Source organism: Solanum dulcamara, chromosome 3, assembly GCF_947179165.1.
Source record: "Solanum dulcamara chromosome 3, daSolDulc1.2, whole genome shotgun sequence".
Lineage (NCBI taxonomy): Eukaryota > Viridiplantae > Streptophyta > Magnoliopsida > Solanales > Solanaceae > Solanum > Solanum dulcamara.
Window position 1 is genome coordinate 79,441,581 of NC_077239.1, and position 25,905 is coordinate 79,467,485.

Sequence of the window (25,905 nt, forward strand, 5' to 3'; positions counted from 1 at the left end):
ACAATTATCATTTCAATTTTCATCATTTTTTTTCTTTGATTATCATATTACTAGGTAAATTATTCGTGCTTCGCGCGGTGGTGAACTACCCCAATAAACTTACATCTTATTGAATTTGTTGTGTAGTTAAATCTAAAGGTGGATATCAATAGATAAATGAAAGGGACATTTTTATATCTTTTTCAATAGTTAAAGGCATTTTAAACCCTATTTCAATTATTTATTTTTACTTCAATCATTTACTTTTTTTAAAAAAAAAGTCAAAAAGTACAGATATGGTAACCACAACTCCACGTGAACACTTTAAATACAAATTTATTTATTAAATTTTTAATTCTATGTTTTGACTCATTTCACGACTATTAAAAAATATAGGAAATACAACATATAATTTACTAACCCATCTATATTTGTTAAAGTTTCTTGAGAATTGAGCACTCATAAAAAATATATCTATATTTTAATATAATTATAGTATTATTTCTTAGATTAAAATTTTAAAGTATTAATATACATAAAATCCCTATTTCCTCAACAAAAAAAAATCTAAAGCAATCGTAACCATCAAACTTTATAAGACATGAATTCAAATTTAGTTAGGATTTTTATAAATTACTGTACCATAAATTTTAATTCATATTTATATAAAAGATAATAACATGTTGAAGATTTCACAAATTCATAAAATATTAATAAAAATGAGATCAAGATATGACCAGACTTGACAACTAAATCCTTCAAAAGATTTTGAGAGATACGCTGTGACACATATTTTATGACGGAATGAATATTTTTCTTATTAGAATTTCCACAAATTATTTTCAGTGAAGCTTTGGGAATAAAAAAAAAGATACTACTGCTAACTTGGATAATACTCCTACTTTTGATCACTCAAAACTGCCCAAGTTTTCTTCTTTCATGTGTTGCTACACGCCACAACTTGAGTTTTTTTCTCTTGCAATCCTTTACCTGTCCATTTTTTCCTTTGTAAAATCCCATAGTCTCATTCAGAAAAGCTCAATCTGATGGAAATTTAAAAGGGTTATCTTGAAATACTTCAATTTCTTCTAATCTTGAAAAACTGTATTGCTTAAAGGTGACATTTTTATCTTCTCATAAGCAAGAAAGTTCAAAATGTTGCCTAAAGAACCATCATTTTGTATATATAATACAGAGGATGGGGTTGAAGAACTAAAGGAAAATCAAGATTTGGTGAGGTCTGTGACAATAGGGGATATTATATCAGATATAGGTAGTAGTGATTTCAGTTTTGGGAAAAAGGGAAATATGGGGTTGATTGAGGAAGATGAGAATGAAGAAGGTGAAAAAGAAGATGAGAAAAAAAGGGTTTTTTATGAGGTTAATGAGCTGGGATTTGAAGAGAGTTCCCTTGCTAATGGATTTGGGGTTGATGGAAATGGTGTAAATAGTGGTGGGGTTGACTTTGTACCTTTAGATTTTGATGGAAATGGAGATGTTGAGGAATATTATAAGAGGGTTCTTAAAGAAGATCCCTCTAACCCTTTGTTTTTGAGGAATTATGCTCAACTTTTGCAAGTCAGTGTTTTTTTCCTCTTCCTTTCAGAAAATGTTTTTTCTCTTTATTTAATTTTAGTATACATGCTCAAATTAGGATGGAAGGTTAGTAGGCAGTAGAGAGTTATCTCGCTTACCCTTTCATACTAGTAGCTGCAGTATTTGTCATATAATTTCTTGTCCGTCGATTTCTGTTACTATGCATTGTCTTTTGTACTTCGGTTATCGTACTTTGTTGGTGTAGTTACTGATCCATTTCTCAAAATGCTTTGTCACGCTTGTTATAGTATTTAGCCACGATCCCCTCACTTTAGTTATTTCTTTTTTCGATATGCTTTTATATGCTTTTCTTTGAGCCGAACCACTCTAACTTCCAAGGTAGGGGTTAGGTCTACGTACACTCTACCCAGATCAAATTTGTGAGATTACATTGGGTATGTTGTTGTATGCTCAAATTCAGAAAACATTTTCTCTTTATTTTTCAGTTTTATTTTTTTCAATATGTTGATGACATGAGTTGAGTTTAAGCCGGAGAAACATGGTAAGTGAGGATTCATAAACCCGACCATAACTTGTTTGGGGTTGAGGTCATTGTTGTTGTTGTTGTATACATGTTTGATTCTTATTGTCAGTCCTTTAGAGGTTCTAGGATTGCAAAAGTAAGTTTCTTGTGAGTTCTATTACTGCAAAATTTGAAATCTAAACATGGTCAGTGAGGATTCATATAACCAACCGTAACTTGTTTGGTATTGAAGTCATAGTTGTTGTTGCTGTTGTATATTTGTTTGATTCTCATTGCAAGTCCTTTAGAGATTCTAAGATTGCGAAAAGGAAATTTCTTGTGAGTTCTATAGCTGCAAAGTTGGAATTCTAATTGTTGAACTAAAGTCAAATATGTGGATTTGATCTCATCATTGGCTTCTTGCTGTTGCTGTTAAGTTGCCCCTTGATAAAATGGACTAGTTGGATAATTATGTCAGGATAGTAATAGCAGTTTGAATAACTTTTAACAAATTAGATCCAATTTGGAACCTTCTATGAGTCCGTTTGGATGGGCTTTAAGTTGGTCAAAACCAACTTAAAGCCCCTTTTTAGTTTTTTGACGTGTTTGTCTAATGCTAACTTTAAGCCATAAAGTTCTTAAACTCAGTCAAAAATGAAAAGTTACGATTCCTAACTTTTTTTTCTAAGTGCTTTAAGTCATTTTCTTTGACGATGGAAATTACTTTTATATCTCTTATATTTTAACTAAATTTTCAAACTACCCTTTTTATTCTTTTAACCCTAAAATTCACATCATTTTCCTCATTTAAGCACTTTTATCCAAACACTCAACTGCTTATTTATAAAAATAACTTTCAGCACTTCAAAGTTCTAAAAACACTTCATACATAAAAGTTATTTTTTTTAAGCCCATCCAAACGGGCTCTATAACAGTTCACTCATTTTGAATCTTAAATATTCTGGATTAGCAGTTGCATAACCCAGTCACGAAAAGGGAAAGTAAATGAGAAGATTCTTCTTTCATGATGTTCTAGCAATGCCAATGTATGTCGACAATAAATTTACTAGTGGTTTGAAATATAAAAAGCATACAACAGTAACTGATTCAAATGCTATTCTGGTCTTCCTAATAGATACTTCGGAAATCTGGTCATGATAGAGTTGTGATTCTTTGACTGAAAAAGAACTCAACATTACATGCTTTGCTATGTGGTTTTAGATATTTCTCCATCTTTATTTTTTTCCTTTACTTGAGATCTAGTCCATTCTTGGTTCCGTTTTTGTGGCGACAACCTTTTCTTCATGTAACCCTCTGTATTCTGGTCTATAGTCTAAGGGAGATCTTTCTGGAACTGAACACTATTACTTTCAAGCTACTCTAGCTGATCCAAAAGATGGAGATACCTTGTCACAGTATGCTAAATTAGTATGGGAGCTGCACCAAGATAAAGATAGAGTATCAGATTACTTTGAACGTGCAGTTCGTGCTGCTCCTGAAAACAGGTTCTTGACTTACACCTTTTCATTGAATGAGTGATTGGTGCAATTACATATTGATTTACAAAATCTGGGCATGTGAAGTAAATATTAGTCTCCTCTTCTCATCTTCTCCTTTTTAGTATTATTCGCGATGTATCTTATGCTCAAATTTTTACTACTGCAGCTTCTTTGCTTTGTTCATCTTGCTATTTTGTTGTCGTTATTTTTTCTTTCAATTCTGCTTTGATTAAACTTCTTTTGAGCCAAGGGTCTCCCAGAAACAACCTCTCTACCCCATAAAGGTAGGGGTGAGGTCTGCGTACATCTTACCATCCCCAGACCCCACTTGTGGGATTACTCTGGATATGTTGTTGTTGTTGAAATCTATTATTGTTTCCAGCGATATTCTTGCAGCATATGCTAGTTTCCTCTGGGATATCAATGACGACGAAAGTGAGGATGAAATGAACACAAAGAATGATAAGACTAAGGTTTCTTCCATTCTTTCTGCTTTTCCACAAGTTTATATGTGTGAACTCTGTTCGACTTAAAGTTTCTTCTGGATGTGCCAGATTGAGGAAAGTGAGGAAGCTACTGTATCCAAGAACTTAGATTACAAAGAAGATAACAGACCTGTTAGTTCTCCCTTACATCTTGCAGCAGGATTGGGAATTGGGGATAATCTAGTTGGTGACGGCTCTCTTGTTGATTATACTGCAGCTGTATCTGATATGGACGGAAATGCTGAGGAGTACATGAGAATGATAAAAAAAAATCCTCATAACCCCGTGCTTTTAAGAAACTATGCTCAGTTTCTTAGTCAGGTGAATGTTGCTTATCTTCTGCATTAAATATTCTTTATTAACATGTATATTATCCATCATATGCTTACATCAATGCCCATTTGATATCCATTTATCATCTTGATTTAGATATGAGTAATTGTCCGAAGCTGCAACCATCGACACAGTCATTCTCCTTAAGTGTCTGAGATGTCACAAACTTCCTCCATAATATGTTTTTTAAGATTTCAACTCTTTCTTTAAATTGTACAAAATAACCGCCGGTCACCCTAATTCAAGTACAATTGGGATGAAGAAATATAGATGCCTGCTCGAATATGAAATTTTCTTGAACGTTGTGTCATTCCTGTCACGATATTTACAATAACTACAACAGTTTATCGTTTACTTATCAGAACTAGATTTTTAAAAATGGCCATCTCCCTTCACTGGTGCTACATTTAAATAAATAATAATAACTGTTCTTGCTACTTTTTAACTCTCATTTTTTGCTGTTGGACCATCAGTCTAAGGGAGACCTACTAGGTGCTGAAGAATATTACTCACGTGCAATACTAGCAGATCCTACCGATGGAGAAACTATTTCACAGTATGCCATGTTGATATGGCAAATTCATCGTGACAAATATAAAGCCTCATCCTACTTTAAGAGGGCAGTTCAAGCTTCTCCAGAAAATAGGTAATGTTGAATTGAAGCCCATCTCTTTTTACTCACTACATTTAAAATTAAAAACAATTATAATATCTTAGTTGCCTAAACACATTTCCTACTTAGTTGTTACTAAGACAATTTTACAGATTTATGTGATATGTGGACATGTGCTATACTATTTGATAGCAGTGAAAAGGTTAATGAGAAAAGATACTAATATAAGGTTGTTGGTAACTTGGTATTATGCGATTTGTATTTGTGGAAAGATATGAAGATTTTTGGTGATCTTTGGTATGATGTCAAATCATTTGTGCGTTGCGTTTTAAATTAAAAAAATGTATGGTTGCTACTTACTCATCAAGTTCGTTGTTCTCATTGTCTGAGAGTCTGAGTTACTAGCTTGTTTTTTGCTTTTCAGCGACATACTTGCTGCATATGCTAGATTTCTCTGGCAAATGGGGGAAGAAGACGGAGAAGAAGATGAAACATTAGACGATCACAATGGGGCACCACTTCTGCTAGGAGTTGTGGCTGCAAATGCCTAAATCCTGATGTCGAATGAATTCACAATCCAGCTTCTGATTCATAATTTTAGTTTCTCAAGCTTTACGCGTTATCTAAAGACTTAGAGCTTCTTCTTGTTGTGGAGGATCAAGCATTCAAAATTGGATAAAAATTTAAATGGTAAATGTGGTTTCGTGAGCAATAAAAATGCGAATACTAATGTTAAATTGACCTTGTACAATGTTCTTTTTGGGAATAATAGTAGTAGATGAATGAGCTGAATAAAAATTTAAATGGAGACTTTCATTGTATTGATATCCTGTAAGTTCCTCTATTTTAGTTTACAGTATTTGTACTAGAGAAGTCATTTTTCAAATGGGACTTGTTTTCTATCAGATACCTGCAATCTCCCACCACCAAAAATATCATATAATTCTATCCAGCAAGGACTCACAATGCTTCTTAAGGGCCAATGCGAATGTTGACAAATGAAATCTTTGCAAGTAGTTTGTAAAAACAGCAGCAGCACGTCAAGAAGCCAAAATATCAAGTAAATATGATTTGTAAGTGCTCCCATAAAAAATGGGGATTGTTAACCCTGTTTAGGATTTTATAGTTTGAGAGGTTCATACTGGTAAGATCAATGAGTTAAAATGACATGACAAAACTTGCGCAAAATATCCACTAGCAGGCCAAAACTGCATTAAATAATCATTTTCGGTAAAGTCTATTCATGTACTGAAAAGCAAGACTTGCTATTTCTGCCAAAAAATTATATGTATTTGGGATGCTTCCTTCCATAAATCTAAATTTTGATGCTTCTCAAAGTATACTAATGTTTTGGAGAACTATGAAGACAAAAAAGCTGTTCGCAACATGGCTTGTACCGACGGTATTGTCTGTTCTTCATAAATTCAACTTCAGTTTATTCCCATGAGTACTGCTCATTTCGCAAGCTTTGCTGATTGCTAGAGTAAGCTCTTTCTTGCCGAGGAGCTTGTCTATAGTAACCATTTCCTCTTGACCTGCCATACTCACGGTCACCTACGTCTTGACCACCTCTCCCAAAACCACGGCCACCATAGCGCCCCCTTCCGTCCATGGAGTAGCTAACTCTGCCTCTACCCCTACCTCCTGTGTCCACATTTTAAAGACACCAAAAGAATCTAACATTTTTAGGAAGCAGATCAAAATAATTTTTCGGGACTTCAAAATTTAAGTTAAAAAAGTTATGAAATGTATGAAGCAGTAAGCTTTCAGACAAGGATCAGGCTTAGCAAAAATGATTCCTAAACAGTTCTATTTTGGCTATTAAAGCACACAGGAATCACATAATAAGCCTTATTTACTTGGAAGTATTAAAAAAGGCCACTTGCTATTTACTATAAATCAATGAGAATCTAAGTAAATTCCAATGATACTATCATAATGCTTTGTTTTGAGACTAATACCATGGTCAAGATGTGGGAGCCAAATATTTACATCAGTTGCAGCCTGACTAGAATGCAAGTCAACTAGTGTAATTATAGTTCTACTTCCTGCTTTTCATTATTTATCTTGAAAATGGGTATTGCAAGTAGATCCAAGAAAGTAGTAATGTTCACTGTTTATTTTATACTGATTTTTTTTTATAAAAACACAGTTTTCTCCAGAGTTAAAACTACCCTCAGAGAAAGGAAGAGTAAGTTTCCACTTCTCTTTTACGTCCCTTATCTTCCACCAAGTAGGGAATCAAAGTCAATGACATGACACTGACAAAACAAAAGTGGAAAAAGTGTCCAGCTTACATTTGATCTGGCTGCAAGAAGAATACTTAATTTGATAGGGTAAACATTTTTGGATTATAGAAGAGTGCCAAGAAAACCTTCTTAAATTGTTAAAGGTGTGCCTAGTGATCACCTATTAGAAAAATATTGTGCTGAGAAGATCTTAGAAAGACAAGGAGAAAGAGTTTAGATTAAAGATATGCTAGTTTTCGTGAATAAGAAATGCAATAGATTATTTATTGGCCTACAATTGAGAAGATAAAGCCACTTACTTCCTCGAATTAAGTTGTTTCTGTTCGGTCTCCTCCCTTCAATGTACAACTGGTGTCCACCAATCTGAACAGTAGATGCCTGCAACAATGTTTATGTAGATGTTAGTACCTACTCTGAATGTAAATGCAGTCATTAGTCTTAGTTGAAGGTATTAATCTATCCATCTATATCTATACTACCTTAAAAATATGAACTCCCTAACTTGAATGTTAAATTACTATAGTACCCTCAACTAAAAACATCTCGTAACTTGAATGTTAAATTACTATAATATCCCCAACTAAAAACACCCAATTTAGTATATCTTCTAAATTTTATATTTATATTATTTTAAAACCAAATACCTTTTACATTGAAGGGTTGTAACTTTTCTGAAGAGTTGTGTCTTTTTCAATGAGTTGTGACTTTTCCGATAAGGCATAATAAACACTTGTTCATACTATCCTTTGTTGGCTATAAATAGAGGGGTTTCTCTCATTTTTTAACTACAAAATTTTCTACTCTTCTTTTTTAAGAAATTCAAGTGTGATTTGCAGCCATTGAGTGGTTCAAAATTCAGCGGAATATGAGGTACACTTGTGTTTGTTCATGATTAGATTTGATTGCGCATCAAATTTTTCTGCAGGGGACCTTTGTGAGGGACTTTTAACAAATATATTTTTCAATTATTCTTTGTATTGTGAAGGAATATTTTGACGCGACTGTTGACTAGTCTCAAGTATATCACATATACATAATTTGATATACACGTGCAACGCACGTATCGAACATTATTCACAACTCCCACATTACTTAACATTGAATAGTTCGAATTTGTGTCAATTTATTTGACCTCATTCATAAAATATAGCACCATTCTCGATTACTCAAATAACAAAAACATAGGATGTTAGTTCAAACCTCAATCGCATTGAAACTTCACCGCAAAAAGTATAATTAAAGATGGCTCAAAATTTTTGAAATATTAGTTCAAACCTCAATTGCATTCTGAACCCCAGTTACATCTTCAAATTCGACAAATGCATAACATACATCAATGTCCTGCATCACATCAAATTCCAAATGAACTTAATACTGACCTAATCTAGATTCAAGAGTATAGGGCAAAAGAAAGATGATAGAACAAACCTTTCGTGTTCTAATGGCAACAGCATCCGGCTTTAGTTTACCAAACTTTTTGAATTCCTCCTCAATTTCATAAGCAGCCATAGTAGTAGGCACATTTTTGACATATACAGACTTGACTTCAACTGCGAAAAGTTCAAAAAGGAAAATCATGAAAGCATATCACTCAAATGAGGTCCCTTAAAAAAGAACACATATTCCGGAGAAGACGAGTACATTATGCCAAAGTACGAGAAACTAACCTTCATCTTCAACAGCTGAAGCCTCTTCTGTTGCCTCAGTATACCTCTCAATAGTATTAGTCGAATGAACTGATGGCAGAGTAAGAGGCTCTGGCACATGCTGCCACTCTGAAGGAGGTGGTGTAGGTTTGTTGAGAGAAGACTGGGCCAGTCCTCCTTGTGCAGAATTCCCTTTAGTAACTTGTAACTTCCAAATTAGAATCAAGCAAATAAAATTAGTTGATCAGCAAAAGCATACTCGAGACAATATGAGAATGTAACCATAAGGAGAAGGTAAGGGTAATGGCATACAATAGAAGCATAAGTATGCTTTTGGGGCTCTACAACATGTTCCTCAACAGGACAGGATAAATGGTCTTGTACTGAACTAATTGAACTCTGAAGTGGGCCGTTTGACTGCACCGCAAAATTATCTTCAAGGATATTCTCAGCTTCAGGGACATGCTGAAGCCGTTCCTCTGGAAAACTATAGTTATTGACTGGCCCGTTATCTTCAATTTTAGGAGCATCAGCAAACTCCCTTGCTTGGATTTCTCCACCAAACATATAGTTGGGCACTGCAGAAACCATCATTAATCCTTTAAATATGCACATTCTCTTGTCTCATAGTAATGCAGCATTAGCATGCAGAATCACAGAGAAACTGTATCCCAAGTCTTCTTTCAGAAGAATTGACATTTAAGTACACAACTTCTTCAGCATTAGAAGCTACTAGAAATATTCCCCCCATAACGAAAACTTAGCTTAGGGGTGAGGCATTCACCATGCTCTCCCTCGCAGCATGCTTATGTTCCTACTTTCACACCCCAACACCCTCTCTCATCCCCCAAGAAAAGGTACAACAACATACCCAGTGTAATCCACAAGTGGGATTTGAGGAGGGGGAGATGTACGTAGACCTTACCCCAACCTGTGTCGGGTAGACCCTCCAAGAAAAAGGTAAAAAAAGGAAAATGCCTTAAAATTACACCAACGAATTTCTTTTTAAAAAACAGAGTAATATGAAACAAAAAGAAGTTGAGAGAATCCTCCCATCAGACCTGTCTTCGGATGAAAACCTTGAAGATTGAACTCATACCTTGCTCCTGAAGTGCATTGGAAGCACTCAGCTTGGACTCAAGGTTAGTCTGTGCTAGATAGGCCAATGATTGCTGAAGAATTTGTTCCTCGTCAACATAGTGAAAGATATCATTGAGGACAAAGAATCCTTTTTCCTGGGGTGCAAGGAAAATTGATTGTACGAACTTCCTACTCCTGTTGATACCTTTCACGTGGACAGAACCTGAAACCATCACAAGGACACCACCATTCCATGATTCCAAGGAATGAAGTGTTTTAATCTCTATTCCAGTGTACTGGAGCGACATGATGAGGGTGTGAATTTGCTGCAGAACACAGAAGAACAATGAAAAAAGGTAGCAGAATGATATATATTGGGGGCCAAAGGAGCATTACATACCATGAACTATGATTATTAGTTAGTTGAGCATGATAGAAGTTCTATTATATTGGAATAAAATTAATTATAGAAGTGGTTCAAAGATAAAATCTTCCCCTTTGTGACTTTGAAATCTTTTTCTTTTAATAGTATATTAAAGCACACAAGTGTGTCAACTCACAGGTAGTCATGAGTGGAATCTAAAAATCTAGAACATCGAAGTGAATGCTGCACTCAAATGATATTTTTCCACATTAGGTGTTCTGTTTTGGAATAGGTTTCATAGAAAAACTCAAAATAATCTAGAACGGATGGACATCATATAGATGACTAGACACGAGGTTCCGGTTAAGGACATGCATCTAGCAAGAGCAGCCAATGAAACAACTACACAAAATCAAAAGGGTGCTGGTCCTAATGTTAAAGTCAGCCACATATAACACACCAAAAGGAACAAAATGAAGAATATTAACTATCTAAATAATTTACGTGCATTTGATGTCCAATCTCTGGATAGACAAACTGAAGAGCGGTTAAGTTTTAATGTTTTAGCTTCTGCTGTGAATCTATATGTTGCCCAAAAAGACAGTACAGGCACAAGAATAAGAATCTGCAACTTGGTTTCACCAGTGTAAATTGAATAAACTTGGATCAGCCGAACTCTAGGACAAAGCAACCAAACTCCAACACAAATTACCAAAAGCACTTAATTGAGAACAACTTCAAAGAAGGTTTTGCTCATAAGGAAGTACAGAGAAGTAAGGCACTTCAGCTAAAATACCAGCAATCCTGAAGCAGTCTCCCTGGTGCTGGAATCAATTCGAAGCACAGTACTAGCATCACTGTAGAACTGGTGAACAAAATCCGGTTGGGTCTGTAACATCTGATAATACTGGCCCACAAAGTATGTCCCCACCTGAAACATTACCCAAAACGCAGAAAGATGAAATTCAACTACTAGCCATTAAAAATCCATCCATTAATCAACACTTCAATCCTAAACTAGTTGGGATCGGCAATATGAGTCCTCTATATATTCCACTCTATTTAGGCTCATTTCATTCTAACATTGATAAGTAATTTATCTTCTAAAGAAAAAGTAGGGCTCTATACAGAACAAAGGTTCTCCAAATCTCATACTTATCCTTACCTAATCTAATGTAAGTGAAGTGATAACTACTAACCCTTAATTGGTTAGACTTAATTACTCCATAACTAAAAAAAATTGGATCATTTATCCTTGACTAGTAGTTGGTAGTGTCTATATATATAGTTTGTTTCTATTGTGCTATATGCTTAATTAAGTTTGCATTGATTACTAGATTCAAAAACTCTTCTCAAAAAACCTGTCCCCATTTAGGACATTCAATCACTACACCATCACAACTACATACATACATACATTTATATGGAAAATAAACGCAACCAAAAAAAAACTTACTCTAGTAGTTTCTATATCTTTTAAAAGTGGATATATACATGTATATCCATAAAGAGTTTTTTTTTGAAACTGGTAAAATCATATCCATAAAAAGTTCAGCTTTACACTGTCCAGTCACTTAAAAGCCAATTCAATATGGAAATGTAACTAGCAAAACAGGGTAAGTACCAGAGCCGGAAGCCAGGTAGTACGAAGGGATTTCATTCTAACCCCCTTCAGCCAAAAATAACCACAGAAATAAAAAAAAGTCCATTCATACATCACCACAGGTAAAACTATACTGATAGTGGATATAAATTAAATCCATTCATATATAAACCATGATATAGAAAAAATCCAAACAGCTAAACCTAGAACTACTCACAGACAAGCATTTCCACGCTTCAGTCAACTGATTTACAGATGAATAAACAGAATCCTTTCACATTTCTACTCAACATCTATACAAATGCCTTATACAAACAAAGAATAAACGGGTAAAGACTTTTTTTTACTGAGGTTTTATAGCAGAAGAGATACCTGAGCAGCAGTGACTGGCAAATGAAAAGGCGTCGCCATTTCGTAAAACCCGGTGGCGGCGGCGGAAGTAGTGGCAGAAACGAACTCGTCAATCCAATAGAATGAGAATCTAAAAAAACCTAGATCTACAAAAGATCTGAAATCTAAACCCCCCAAAAATAAACCCTAGATTTTCACCATTCACATTGCCGCCGCAAGCAAAAAAGCAGAAACAGAGTCTTTTCCCATCACTCACTCCACAAAAACAGCCAATAGCACTGAATTCGCTCGTCACTGACTCTTCAATTTCTAGAGAGAGAAAATGGAGTGACAGCTTGAGACCACTGGTTCTAGAGAGAGAATGAGCTGCTGAATTTATAGCCTTTTTTTTCCCTCGTTAGAAATTAAGGTGCTGCTTGTTTTTGGCACGGTGGCGCTCGTTTTTTATTGGTTGAGTGAATGTCCGCTTGTTTTCCACCGTTGATTTATACCTTATGATAGGGCTTTTTTAATTTATTATTGTTTTGATTTGCTTAGGATTATCTAATAGTGTCAATGTAGAGTCTCAACTCCTAAGAACTCAACCTAGTTGGTAAGCGTTAGACCCTATAGTTCTACCCATTCGATATTCGTTTCGGAATTTTTAAATTTTGGATTTGATAATTCGTTGTTAAAAGTTGATATTAAATATCAATTTTTTAAATTTTGATTTGATATTTTGATAATTGATAAATCAAATTTTGATTCGATACGGTATTCATTAATATCGTATTGAAGTTTTAGCCGATTCTCTATGGGAAAACATGATATAATAGAAAATTAACTAGTAAATAGACAACAAAAAAAATAAATTGACACAACTAAAAGGCATATGTATTTGGGTTGTTTATGTTTAGTTTTTAACTTTCTTTTTTGAATTTGTACTAATGAGTAATGGACATGTTGATATATGACCTTCATTAAGTAAATAATTTGTTATTCAAAAAATACCAAGTATCAAATAGTAATAATGTCTCATACCAAATACAAACTCGAATACCGTAATTCTAAACTTTTGCTCTCGAATACTATACCGAATACTGAATTATCAAAAAATTTGATTCGGTTCAATAATTTTTTTTTTAATATATTTTATGTCTAGCCCTACCGGCAAGCTAAGTGATTTGACAACGGCAGAAGAAAAAACATTCACCCTTGTCTTAGTAGGGATGACAATTGAGCTAGACGAAAGTAAAATCTAAGAGGCACAGTTATAGTATAGTAGCGCGGAGGAAAAAAGTACTTAAATTAAGTGATGCGAGATGAATTATAATTTTTTTTTCTAAAAGTAAATACAAGGTGATAAGAGGCGAGGCAAGGGAGAAAGTGATTACAATTCTCTTGAATTACATTGATCGTGTAAATTTTTTAATAAGAAAAAATTAAAACAAGACAAGATACGACTAATATATAGCGGGGCAGATTATTATTTTTTTGCTGAAATGATATGACGTCAAATAAACTAAAATTTAAATTTTGAAAGTAACTACATAGTGAGGCGAAGCAAGACAGGAAGCAATTGTAGGTAGAAATTGAATGGGGCAAGACACAACTATAACATAGCAGGATGGAACAAGAAATTACTTAAATAAAGCAAAGCGGTGCGAGATGAATTAAAATTTAATTATTGAAAATAAACATAAGATAGGAAGTGATTGTAGTTCACTTAGAATCACACTGATCATATACATTTATCAAGAAAAAAATATTAGAATAGAGCAAAGCATGACTACAGTATAGTAGCTTGAATCACACGAAATGACTTGAATTAAGTGGCACTAGATGAACTAAAATTTAATTTAAGAAAGTAAATATAGGATGATGCAAGACAAGGCGTGAAGTGAAGTTGTAGTTCTTTTAAATCACACCAATCATAAACATGTATTAACCATAAAATATTAGAAAGAAAATATAGCAAGATGGAGAAACAAAATTACTTAAAATGAAGTGACGCTAATTAAACTAGAATTTATTTTATAAAAAATAAATATAGGGGCAAGGGCAGGGAGATGAGGAGACAAGGTGGAAAGTGACCGCAATTCTCTTGAATCACACCGGTCATATATAATTTTCTTGAATCACATCGGTCATATATATTTTTATTAATAAGAAAATACTAAAATGGGTAAGACATAACTACAATATAATGGGATGGAGTAAGAAACTACTTAAATAAAGTGGCACGAGATGAATTAAAATTTCTTTTTTTGAAAGTAAATGCAGGATAGGCGAGGTAGGATGAGAAGGAAGGAAATAAGACAGGAAGTGATCATGGTTCTCTTGAATCACACCAATCATATACATTTATTAACAAGAAAAGATTACAACGAGACAAGACGCAACTATAATATAGTGAAAAGAAACAATAAATTACATAAATGAAATAGTGCAAGATGAACTAAAACCTAATTGTTCAAAGTAAATATAGGGTCAGGCGATCTAGAACAAAAAAAAAAGGAGACAGGCGAGTAATTCTCTAGATTACACTGATTATATATATTTATTAACAAGAAAAAATTAGAACATGACAAGGCACAACTACACTATAATGTGATGGAGGAAGAAATTACTTAAATGATTGTAGCTCACTTTACTATTTTTGAAAGTTCCACATTATTTAATTTGCTTTCTAAAATTTGAAAGGACCAATTATATCTCTCTCTAAATTACAAAAGGAAGTAAAGAGAACAAAAAGGAAAGCTCAATGTATGGGGGATGTAATTCAAATAGTTTACATCTTTTGACCTAGTTAAAGCCCTTTGAGCCATCTTAATCCATGAATAAAAATTTCTTCTATAGATGGCAAATTTGAACTTTTACAACTAATATACAAGAATCTTGTCCCATCTTATTGTTTCTTCCCTTGTGCTAAGCTAACGCGCAATGCCCTTCCATCCAATTCCTGAAAAAAGACATAAAATAAAAGGGGCATAAATTGTAAGTAGTTGGAATTGATGTTTCGTGTACCAACGATATAAAATATTTATGCTATCAGATCACTTATAAGGTAATTATATGTATATTTCTATGATAAAAAATGATAACCAACCTGCAATTATAGATTAACTACATTCATAGTAGTGTAAGAAGAATATTTATACAAGTAGGAATCTTTTTGGTTCGTGAGCAAGTTTATACCAAGATTATAATACGGGGATTAAATAATGACGAAATCATTTAGTCGATATACTTTTATTGGTAGATATTTGGTTGATAAAACAACAAATGGGAAAATACCAGAATTAATATAAAATATGTGTTTGGTTTTACACTAGATAAATTGATAAACTTTTATTTCCAACTTTAACCTTGAATATTTAAAACAACTTTGGTGAAGGGCATCTAAGATTGTGATCCTACGGTGAAGAATACCTCAATTGTGATATAAATAATCCCAAGATCGCTAATCCCTGAATCAGAAACTCAACCAAACACGGGATAAAATAATCTCGTATTTGATACCGGAATTATGATCCCTTATCCCACAAACCAAAGTACCTATGACATAAATCCTTTCCTAAAAGTGATCTGAACAAATGAAATGTTTCAAAAAAGAGAGTTCAGGATGCATACCACTCCATTGAGATTGTTAAGAGCATTCTCCATATCTTCTCTAGTCTCAAAGCTCACAAAACCGTAGCCACGAGATCTCCCGGTCTCCCCATCATATAGTACTCTAGCTCCAACAACAGTTCCATATTCTTGAAATGCTTGTGCCAAACTATCAGATGAGACTGACCAGGCCAAATTACCAACAAAGAGCTTGTGTTCTGTTTCAGGGTAAAGGGGTTCTTTTGGTTTAGGCTTGTCTGAGAAATTCACCCTTAAGGTTCTGCCACCATACTCCTGAAATCAGTAAATCACGCTTCAGTGTCAAAGCCTCATATAAGCTCAACTTCAGAAATATTTTGTAATATTCAACATCGATTAATGAAAGGAAATTGAAAAAACCACTTACTCTTCCGTCTAGATTTTCGACGACTGTCTTGCAATCTTCAAGAGAGCTCATTGTCACAAATGCAAATCCTCTGCTTTTACCTGTGTCCCGATCATAAAGAACCTGGACAGATTGGATAAATTAGCTTGTAAAATACATTTAGGACATATATAGGAGGAACATTTTGGTTTTGATTTGGAGGAAGTTTTTTCATAGCATTGAATCGCAGCATACATGCTTTTATAATGTTTTAATTATGAACACTGTTCCACTTTGAGTCGAGTTCAATCCAGGCTTCAAACCCTTTTGCCTGCAAGTGATCACCTTTGCTCTTATTCCAACCGTCTTTCACTTAACTAACAGTCAAAACTTGAATCATTTTCTAAATACAATTACTATGTTCAATTGCTGACTTTCATTTTCACGTTCCAGTTCAAATACTAGTTACTTTTGGAACTTATTCATCAATAACTTAATCATGAAGCAACAGGGTGCACTTGTTGGCTCTGTTACATGAACTTGTAGACGGGTATGATACGAGTATGTGTAAGTATATAGAAAGGTAAAATCATTGTTAGTTTTCTATTTTTTAGTACAACTTGAGGGATTTTAACAATGCACCTACCTCTTATCACATTCCGTCAACACAAGTACATCAAGATATAAAAGTGAAAGGATCCATCTAACATAGCTAAGGTGGTATGACATATGCTCATTTCTATATAACCTTGAAAATTACCCACATGTTAACACCTACTTATTCGACGAAGGTTTAATTCGTTGTCCCTCATTATTTTCCATGAGATAGTAGTCAAGATCATCCATAAATCTATGTAAACAGGGAATGTGTCAATGTGGTTCACAAAATGGGAACACAAAAGCCAGAGTGTAGATGGAACAACTTAATCTACTTCAAGAAGCAACTATAACACAATAATGTGTCAAAATTCAATCCTCAGCTGTGCAAGTCGCTAGAAAATATTTGTCTCTAAACAATACAGTAAGAAAAGGCAACTACATTAGCTTTTCATATCCGTGATATACACCATATATACATGGACAAACAGAACAAATCCCACTAGTCTAGGACTTAATTATATGTGAGTATTCGAAATTACCATTTATGCCACATATCGGTCCCTAAATACATGTATCTGGAGCATCCAGATCATGTATTTCGGATATATGGGGTCAAAATTCGGTGTAATTTGTTCCTATGTATCTAAAAGATACTGACTCTCTCACTTGTCTCTCTCCTATCTCGCTTGCTCGCCTCTTTCCTATATATCTGAAATTCAGAATGTATTTGATATCCCAGATACCTCACCAATAAGGTGGAGTTCAGATATTCAATCTTCTGAGCTATTAAGATTAGTAAAATTCAAATTAACGCATTCTCTTTAGACCTATGTAATTTATTTGCTTCGTTTTGGAATTGACTATACCAAAACTCATTTTCACTCTAATTTAGGTAAAATGCATACCTCAACAAGCTCAGGACTAGCATAATCTTGAACAATCCCAGCAAGTTGTGCACTATCACAAAGATACGGCAAATTCCCAAAATAAAGCTTAGTATTAACACCTTCACTTTTACTACTCCCATCGGAACCCTCTCCTCCCTTCTCCTCCTCAATCACCGGCGCCTCCACCTCTTCCTCCGTTACCGCTGACTCCGCCTCCTCTTGCGCCACCGCAGCTGCCAGCCTCGGCACCTCCCTCCACTTCTTGTAAATCGACGTCACTTCACTTGACGATGATGAAATTAAAGTTAAATTTGGAGTTCTAGTGGATGAGATTTTAAGGAGATGATCGGAATTGGTCCAATTTAATTTAGAACGTATACAGTGAAGACTGGAAAATGAAGAAGCTACTGCTGTGGCAGCTGCGGCCGCCATGATTTCGCCGGAATTTCACTGAAATGCGGTGGTGATTTTGATCGGAGAATGTTTCAGATGGAGAAGTATTAGTGAAGAGTTGAGAAAATTGGGGGTTATTTTATTTTTTTGAGTGGTGACGTGGCGAGATGAAATCCAAAGAGATAGGAGAAAAATATAGATGAGGTGGATATTATAACTGATAAGGTTTTTGGATTTTTTCTTTTTTTTTCTTCTTCATATTGAATTGAAACTCTTTTTTTATTGGGTTCTATTAGTAATGTTGGTGTTTTCTTAGCCACACAACTTCATTTTCATGTTGGAAGCTTTCTAAAATGAAATGATAAACAAAATTACATCAATAAGTAATATCCCGGAGTTTAAAGAAGATAGAGTATTTAATGTTCACATACTTTATTATTATCTCATAGAAAAAATAAAAAGATTATTTTTGAAAGACATTCGACTCCAATATAATAAATGAAAGTAGTTATGAAAAAAGAAATATGATATATAGTGAAGAAAACATGTCAATTAATATTTTTTCCATTCATTTTTACTAGTAACATTTGTACTTACACATTCATTAAGAAGATAATGATTGACATGACTATATTACCACACTAACCTTATTAATTGATATTTAGTAGATCTTGAATAATGATTAGGAAAATAAGTAATTAATGCTAATGATAAAATATAGAAAAAAAACTTGTCTTTTTTTGATATGTTAAAAGTAAGAGTAAAACTGAAAATTTATTTCTAAAAGAGTGGATAAGTAAAAATAAAAATAAGTACAATATTTAGTATTAAAAAAAAGAGTACAGTAACAACGAAATAATATGCTAACCGAACTACAATAGACAACATATACAAAACCAGAAAAACTACATTTCTAAGAAATTTTTGTTATCAATTGACATCTATTCTCTATAACTTGAATTACCATTAGAGTGTATTTTTATACGAAGAGAGTAATAATTGAGCTATAAAACTTGAAAAATGGTGATAATTTACATAAATAAATAAAATAATGAATAGTTAAAATATCAAATTCACAAAAATATATATAATTTAAGTGTATTTTTTACTATTAAGTTTTCATGTTTCAATGGGTTCAGTTTCTCAAAGACATACACATTGTGGAGCTTCGTTTGAGAAGTCAATGTACAATAATGCCACCACACTTGAAACCTATGAGCTCAAAATCATCAAATTGTGTCTATTGGAGTTAATTAGCTGTTAGTAGTTTGGCTGTTAGTAGTTAGTTGATTGGTTGTTAGTTGATTATTAGTGGTTTGTTAGTGCAGTAGGCCCCACACTAATTAAGTGGCTCAACTAAGTTTGTATATGTACAAAACACAAGATATTTTGTAAGTGAGCATTCATTTTTTATTTTGGAAATACACAGAAATCCCTAATTGCTCTCAGTCACTCTCTTCATCTCTTTTCATCTTCTTCAGCCTCTTCTTCGATCCTTGAAGACTCTTTTAGTATAAGATTATAATTTCGGATTTCGATCGTTGAATCGATCCTTGAAGACTCTCCACAGGTCAAGCTGCTGTTCCGGTTCCGGAAGAAGGAGCAAGATCTCCGGTCGATCCGGCTGGGGGCTCCTGCCTCTCTATGGGGGCCCCAACATACCAAAACTAGCTGTCACTCCACCAGTTGTCGGAGATGTAAGGATTGATACATAAAATATTATTTTATGTATCAATCCTTACATCTCCGACAACTGATGGAGTGACAGCTAGTTTTGGTATGTTGGGGCTTCTTTATTTCTTCATGTTCAAAAAAACAAGATTGTTTAGATCCGCCGGGACCCAATCTCATCCATTTTTTTTTATTTCATCTATTCCATGACCGAAATAGGGGAGGATACACGTTACACTACGATTTTTTCGAGTTTCGATCCTTGAAGACTCTTTTAGTATAAGATTATGATTTCGAATTTCGATCCTTGAAGACTCTTTTAGTATAAGAGTATGATTTTGGATCAGAGATTCAACGTATCTGTGTGTTACTCATATTATGAAGATTATTTATAGTCATTGAAGTCCAAAGGTTGTTTGTGCATCTTCAAAGCTATCGTAAATGCGTAAATGTGCCCATAGACAGGCAAAGCCGCAAAGGCACTAAGCCGAGCCTCACCCCACACCCTGCCACTCGTCCCACTACGATTATTGGCATTTAAGATCAATTGAGGTAAAACGGTTAAAGAATATCTTTAATATTATTCAATTCGAATTAATTTGATGATTAACTATTATTATTCTTGATATTGATCTAATTCAAGATCATCGAGACAAGTCAAAAATATGAGATTAAATTCTGAGTTAAAAAGCTCCTAAATTAAACCTTGTGCATCATATCATATAATATTGAACAACACATTTTAGGTTTGGTACAAACTTTTCATAAGTAAAGCTTGCCCATCTTATTCAAAGTTCTTTCCATGACATATATGGAAATTGGAAAGAACACACAGAACAACAAAAAAACAAAAACTATAACAAGTAAAACTCAAGCCACTTGGTACAACTATTCTTCATGAAGAGTCCTTTCTACCTGTGCACTAACCGTGCGAGTCTGATTCTTTTTTCATCACTTAAGCGTAGACAGAAGGATTTGCAAGGAGGTAATCTTCAACAGCCTTGAAAAGTTCTAGGGCTTGTTTCTTGCCTTCATTGTGTTCTTCTTCCTTTAAGACATAGTCACCTTTTGTGTGGTACTCAGTTTTTGTCCTGCAAACACAGCCTCCATTTCCAGCAGCTTCAAATTTGGTATCATAGGTAATTGATTCCAATTTGTCTCCAAGAACATCACCTTCGATAAGTGAATATTTTGTTACCAAATTCTTATCGTCAATCGCATGAATCTTGTGCTTCAAGTACTTTATTGGACCACCTGCCAACCACAAAATTAATGTAAGTTTCGTATATTATCGATGTAAATAATTTTTTAAGCTATAAGGTCATTTAAACGATGTCTATAAATAGATCAAAGGTATTAAACGAGCGAATAACATCATAAATTTATTATTTTAGATATAAAAATGTATTACTTTTAGGGACAAACTAAAAGAAATTATGTGTCACCTAATTAAATGGTACTGAGCGAGCGAATAAAATTCTGTTTTAGCTCACTTTTGGTTTTTCTAAACATTGAAAAGAATTTTTTTGAGTTAACGGTCAAAACATATTTAAAATATTTTGAGTTCTTGAGTTTTATATCTGAATTGAATTATTATATGTGTGAATTTTCTATCTAAATTATCACCAAACATTTATATCAAACACACTTGAACTATCTTGAACTATCAGTTTGTTCACTTTTCTTATCTGAAAAATTATAATATTTCAGATAGTAAAAATGATCAACTGATAGTTTATAATATCTTGAGAGATATTTGGAGATAGTTAACTCAATCTGAATTGAATTATTATATGTGTGAATTTTCTATCTAAATTATCACCAAACATTTATATCAAACACACTTGAACTATCTTGAACTATCAGTTTGTTCACTTTTCTTATCTGAAAAATTATAATATTTCAGATAGTAAAAATGATCAACTGATAGTTTATAATATCTTGAGAGATATTTGGAGATAGTTCAACAACAACAGTTATACACATGGCATGAAACTCAAAATTTTGAAATATTTTAAATGTATTTTTAACCTTTCACAGAAAGAATTTAATTATCCTATATACTAACAATGCAAAAGATATTTACACAATCAGATCAATCATTTATACTAATTAGGTTTGTAAAAATGATAAACATAAAATTAATTGTTATATTACCTTCAACAAAGTTCATCTTCTTGATGCTTCCATCTCCCTCAGTCTCAACATTCTTAACATTTGGCATCAATTTAGGGATAAGGTTGTCACCATCAACAACCAAAGCTTTGAACAACCTAGTAGGAGACACTGTGCTTGTGGCTTCATGTGTATAGGTAGTGACACCCATAATGTTAATTTTCCTTGCAACTTGAAGTAATACAAAAGAGTGTGTGTGTGTGTATATATATATATGTAAGAACTAAAATTAATGTGCTTAGCTAGTCTTGAGTTGTGGGATGTAATGTTAAGTTTTAGATGGTATTTATAGGGGACATAGTGGAGTAAGAGTTTAGAGTTTAAATTCATCAACAACCTTAGCTTTTATCTTAATTTCAACATTCAAAGTCGGTCATTCTTGACTTCTATATACATTTTTCAAGATGGTGATGGTTATCTTTTAGCAAAAACGGATTTAGAATTTAAATCTTATATGTTAATTAATTATTTTAAAGGTTTTTAGTATTAAATTTATTATATTTTTAAAATTATAAATTTATATCTATTATTTATTATAATTTTAGTGAGATTTTACGTATAATAAATCTTACATATTCATTAAATTAATCGAGATCAAAAATAATATTGAACATCAAAAAAAAAATACAAAAAAAAAATTGTTCCATGCGCGTCACTCTGTTTAAATTAATTTGTTGGTTGTGGCGTTGGATAACTTCATGACAAAATGGTCTAACAATGAGGCTAGATGACACATTTAAGTGTACAGATCAAAATTGTGTCATATATATCCAAATGCTTTATGATTTTGGATTAGGATCATCTTGGTATAAAAATTAAGATTAAATTTATTTAATATTTAATAATATTTAATAATATTAATATAAAATTTATAAATAAAATAATTCTACTTATTAAGTTTAATTTGATTTTAAATAAAACTTTGATGGTATGATTTTAATCTGGAAATCACCATTATTTTATATAAATGTTTACAATCGTAAAAAAAGGTATAATTTACATAAATCACAGAGTATTAACAGCAAATTACATTAATTTTCTATTATTTTTTAAATTATAATTTTTTTTAAAATTTATTAATTTTGGATATATAAGTAGATATCCGAATACATAGAGGAGAGATGTATTCGAAAAAGGAGAGATACATCAGAGAGGGATAGAGATGTATGAGAGAGGCGATATAGGACATCCAGATACATAGGGGAATGATTTATCCGAGAGGGGAGGGATGCATCCGATAGGGATGTATCAGCGAGTGATGTATCCGAGAGGAAATTTTTTATTTATTTTTAAATAGTAGAAAATTTTAAAAATTTTGATAAAATAAAATGTGTAAATATGTAATATTTTTTTAAAAAAATCTTATTAGACATAAAAAATAAATTGTTGCTTGTTGCATTCTGGTAATTTGGGGGGGGGGGGGAGAGATAAGTGGGGATGATATAAATTATTAAGGGGATATGATTTTAAACGACTTTCCGCATATATATATCTATTAATTTTTATATTACTACTATATATTTATTTATTATAATAAGTAATATGTTATATTTTTCAGATGACTTTTTTACATTTTAAATAAATTTACATATAAATATGTTTAACTAATCTAATAACAATTAAATATTATGCAATACAATTAGCTTGTCTTTTTCTTGAAATCTCTTCAACGCCTTGACTAAGGTGAAGCCAAACGTCGCCTTCCCTATGAAATCTTTTACAAGTTTAGAAATCTTGACTAAGTAACGTCAACATTGCTAATGTGAAAGTAGGAATTTTGTCATGTTTGGATGCACATAATATATATTTCGTGTAAAAAAAAGTCAATTATTTTTTAAAGTTTTTGAGTTTGAGAAAACTAAAAAAATTATATTGGGGATATCATCTCTAGAAATAAATCAGACCTCGAATATCAAAAGAAAAAAAAAAAAAAACTTTCATCGAAGACTCAAAAAGTTTTTGCCTTGCGTATAGTCAAAAAAATTATTTTATTTTATGTATTTCTAAATTTTTTTATCATAGTAAACAACCAAAAAAATCCACTCTTATCAGATTGCTGTCTAGTCTATTCCTTCTTTACTAAGAACGTCCAAATTATTTTCTCCAAATTTGAAACCTAATTTTAATGTTGAACTTTGACAACGTCAAAGTATGCAACCTCAATAAATTTTTGACATATTTTATGCATATATTTTTTAAAATTGATGTATAAAATTATTTGCTGATAGTGACATGAGCACTAAGAATCATTAATAACGCTAGTTTAGTACTCCCCGTCTCATAGGGCACTTTGCATCTTATACGATAATTAAAAAATTATTAATATATTATTTAATTTTATTATTTTATCTTTTGCTCATATTAATTAGCCTTTTGAAAGATAGAAGTTTTTGAATCTTCAAAATTAATTTAAACATTTGAAGCATATTAATTGTAGGAGTAAAATAAAAAAAAATTAATTAATTTTATATCAATTTAGTAAATAATTAAATAATATGAGATAAATATTTTTAATAAGATGGAATAAGTAATATGAGATAAATATTTTTAATAAGATATCCATCTGAGATGTTTGAAAGATAGAAGTTTTTGAATCTTCAAAATTAATTTAAACATTTGAAGCATATTAATTGTAGGAGTAAAATAAGAAAAAATTAATTAATTTTATATCAATTTAGTAAATAATTAAATAATATGAGATAAATATTTTTAATAAGATGGAATAAGTAATATGAGATAAATATTTTTAATAAGATATCCATCTGAGATGGAGGGAGTAAAATATATTTCTAATTAAAATTTCGAGGATATGTCCGGTCAACATGTGTAGAGTAATTATGCCTTGAGCTTCATATAATATATTGAAGAAAAAAGACATTTTAAGTCTTCATACAAGCATTTTTGAAAGCAAAACTTTCAATATTCTTTATTGATAAAAGTTCTTTCCATGAGCTACAACTCGAAAGAACACACACTCAACACAAAGCTATAACAATGTAAAACTCAAGCCCTTGGAACTTTTAATTAACTTCATAACCCATCAAACTTTTTCGTCTTAACTAAAAGTTTAAACTTTTTAGAAATAGATTATTTAATTATATAAATCGCAACATACATCTCTCAGGTGTGGACCTGATTCATTTTTCATCGTTATTTAAGCACAGACAGAAGGATTGGCTAGGAGGTATGCTTCGACGGCCTTGAAAAGGTCCAGGGCTTTCTCTTTGCCTACATTGTGTTCTTCTTCTGTAAAAACACAATCACCCTTCGTGTGGTATTCAGTTGTTGTCTTGCAAACACAACCTCCATTTCCAGCAGCTTCAAATTTGACATCATAGGCAATTGATTCCAATTTGTCTCCAAGAACATCACCTTCGATAAGTGAATATTTTGTTTCTAAGTTCTTGTCGTCAATCACATGAATTTTGTGTTTCAAGTACTTTATTGGACCACCTATCATTAACAAAAAAACAGTAAATCACATTTGTATAGTAATTATCGGTGTAAATGATTTTTACCTAACAGGTTATTGAAAAGATATCAACACGCGGATTGAATTAAATTTGGATGGATCATAAATTGACTTAATAAATGAACAAATTATTGATCAATCCAAAAATTATTTTTTTTAAAAAAGACCATATTATTTAACCAAGATATATAAACATAAAAACAAACCTTCAACAAAGTTCATCTGCTTGATGCTTCCAGCACCACCATCTCCCTCAACAGTTTCAATGTTCTTAACATCATGTGACAACAATTTAGGTATAAGGCTGTCAAAATCAAGAACCAAAGCTTTGAATAGCCTAGTAGGGGCAATTGTGGTTGTGGACTCATGAGTATAGGTATTCACACCCATAATGTTTGATTAATATTTGCCTTTGAAAAAAAGAGAGGATATATGAGAGGAATATAATGGTTTGAAGTGTGTTATAATTAACGTTTTAGGTGGTATTTATA

The 25,905-nt window shown here is 32.6% G+C and overlaps 5 protein-coding genes across 6 annotated transcripts; 1 reads left to right on the forward strand and 4 right to left on the reverse strand.

The window, feature by feature from the left end:
- Positions 1–830: 830 nt before the first annotated feature.
- On the forward strand, positions 831–5,795 carry LOC129883202 (uncharacterized). 2 transcript variants are annotated; one of them, XM_055957808.1, is made up of 6 exons: positions 831–1,557; positions 3,371–3,543; positions 3,920–4,010; positions 4,092–4,343; positions 4,829–5,001; positions 5,417–5,795. In XM_055957808.1, exons 1-6 carry the CDS (start codon positions 1,135–1,137, stop codon positions 5,517–5,519), a joined length of 1,215 nt encoding a protein of 404 aa, XP_055813783.1. In that variant the 5' UTR covers positions 831–1,134; the 3' UTR covers positions 5,520–5,795. The 2 variants fall into 2 exon arrangements, with proteins under 2 accessions (XP_055813783.1, XP_055813782.1); XM_055957807.1 differs by having other exon boundaries at positions 835–1,557; positions 5,393–5,795.
- A 351-nt stretch (positions 5,796–6,146) lies between these two features.
- LOC129883203 (nuclear transport factor 2-like) lies at positions 6,147–12,651 on the reverse strand. Its single transcript, XM_055957809.1, has 9 exons — positions 12,283–12,651; positions 11,104–11,238; positions 9,963–10,269; positions 9,176–9,441; positions 8,885–9,071; positions 8,646–8,767; positions 8,493–8,558; positions 7,517–7,595; positions 6,147–6,612 (listed from the first exon to the last, which is right to left on the reverse strand). The coding sequence occupies exons 1-9, from the start codon at positions 12,319–12,321 to the stop codon at positions 6,404–6,406; spliced, it is 1,410 nt and encodes a 469-aa protein (XP_055813784.1). The 5' UTR covers positions 12,322–12,651; the 3' UTR covers positions 6,147–6,403.
- A 2,328-nt stretch (positions 12,652–14,979) lies between these two features.
- Positions 14,980–18,260, reverse strand: LOC129883204 (28 kDa ribonucleoprotein, chloroplastic). Its single transcript, XM_055957810.1, has 4 exons — positions 17,722–18,260; positions 16,259–16,360; positions 15,874–16,146; positions 14,980–15,202 (listed from the first exon to the last, which is right to left on the reverse strand). The coding sequence occupies exons 1-4, from the start codon at positions 18,133–18,135 to the stop codon at positions 15,149–15,151; spliced, it is 843 nt and encodes a 280-aa protein (XP_055813785.1). The 5' UTR covers positions 18,136–18,260; the 3' UTR covers positions 14,980–15,148.
- Positions 18,261–20,462: 2,202 nt separating this feature from the next.
- Positions 20,463–22,208, reverse strand: LOC129883205 (pathogenesis-related protein STH-2-like). Its single transcript, XM_055957811.1, has 2 exons — positions 21,925–22,208; positions 20,463–21,021 (listed from the first exon to the last, which is right to left on the reverse strand). Exons 1-2 carry the CDS (start codon positions 22,091–22,093, stop codon positions 20,723–20,725), a joined length of 468 nt encoding a protein of 155 aa, XP_055813786.1. The 5' UTR covers positions 22,094–22,208; the 3' UTR covers positions 20,463–20,722.
- Positions 22,209–24,769: 2,561 nt separating this feature from the next.
- LOC129883206 (pathogenesis-related protein STH-2-like) lies at positions 24,770–25,886 on the reverse strand. The gene is made up of 2 exons (XM_055957812.1): positions 25,621–25,886; positions 24,770–25,395 (listed from the first exon to the last, which is right to left on the reverse strand). Exons 1-2 carry the CDS (start codon positions 25,802–25,804, stop codon positions 25,097–25,099), a joined length of 483 nt encoding a protein of 160 aa, XP_055813787.1. The 5' UTR covers positions 25,805–25,886; the 3' UTR covers positions 24,770–25,096.
- Positions 25,887–25,905: the final 19 nt, after the last annotated feature.

Bases quoted from the DNA above. Each gene is read 5' to 3' on its own strand.
- LOC129883202 (XM_055957807.1), top strand. From the start codon at position 1,135: ATGTTGCCTAAAGAACCATCATTTTGTATATATAATACAGAGGATGGG. The intron at 4,011-4,091 runs GTTTCTTCCATT...TGGATGTGCCAG, and splicing joins CAAAGAATGATAAGACTAAG to ATTGAGGAAAGTGAGGAAGC. The intron at 5,002-5,392 runs GTAATGTTGAAT...TTTGCTTTTCAG, and splicing joins CAAGCTTCTCCAGAAAATAG to CGACATACTTGCTGCATATG.
- LOC129883206 (XM_055957812.1), bottom strand. From the start codon at position 25,804: ATGGGTGTGAATACCTATACTCATGAGTCCACAACCACAATTGCCCCT. The intron at 25,396-25,620 runs GTTTGTTTTTAT...TGTTAATGATAG, and splicing joins GCAGATGAACTTTGTTGAAG to GTGGTCCAATAAAGTACTTG.
- LOC129883204 (XM_055957810.1), bottom strand. From the start codon at position 18,135: ATGGCGGCCGCAGCTGCCACAGCAGTAGCTTCTTCATTTTCCAGTCTT. The intron at 16,147-16,258 runs GTAAGTGGTTTT...TACTGATTTCAG, and splicing joins TCGAAAATCTAGACGGAAGA to GAGTATGGTGGCAGAACCTT. The intron at 15,203-15,873 runs GTATGCATCCTG...GTCTTTTTTCAG, and splicing joins TTAACAATCTCAATGGAGTG to GAATTGGATGGAAGGGCATT.
- LOC129883203 (XM_055957809.1), bottom strand. From the start codon at position 12,321: ATGGCGACGCCTTTTCATTTGCCAGTCACTGCTGCTCAG. The intron at 8,768-8,884 runs GTTAGTTTCTCG...AACTTTTCGCAG, and splicing joins TTCAGCTGTTGAAGATGAAG to TTGAAGTCAAGTCTGTATAT. The intron at 7,596-8,492 runs GTTTGAACTAAT...ACATTGTTGCAG, and splicing joins GGGTTCAGAATGCAATTGAG to GCATCTACTGTTCAGATTGG.
- LOC129883205 (XM_055957811.1), bottom strand. From the start codon at position 22,093: ATGGGTGTCACTACCTATACACATGAAGCCACAAGCACAGTGTCTCCT. The intron at 21,022-21,924 runs GTAATATAACAA...TGTGGTTGGCAG, and splicing joins GAAGATGAACTTTGTTGAAG to GTGGTCCAATAAAGTACTTG.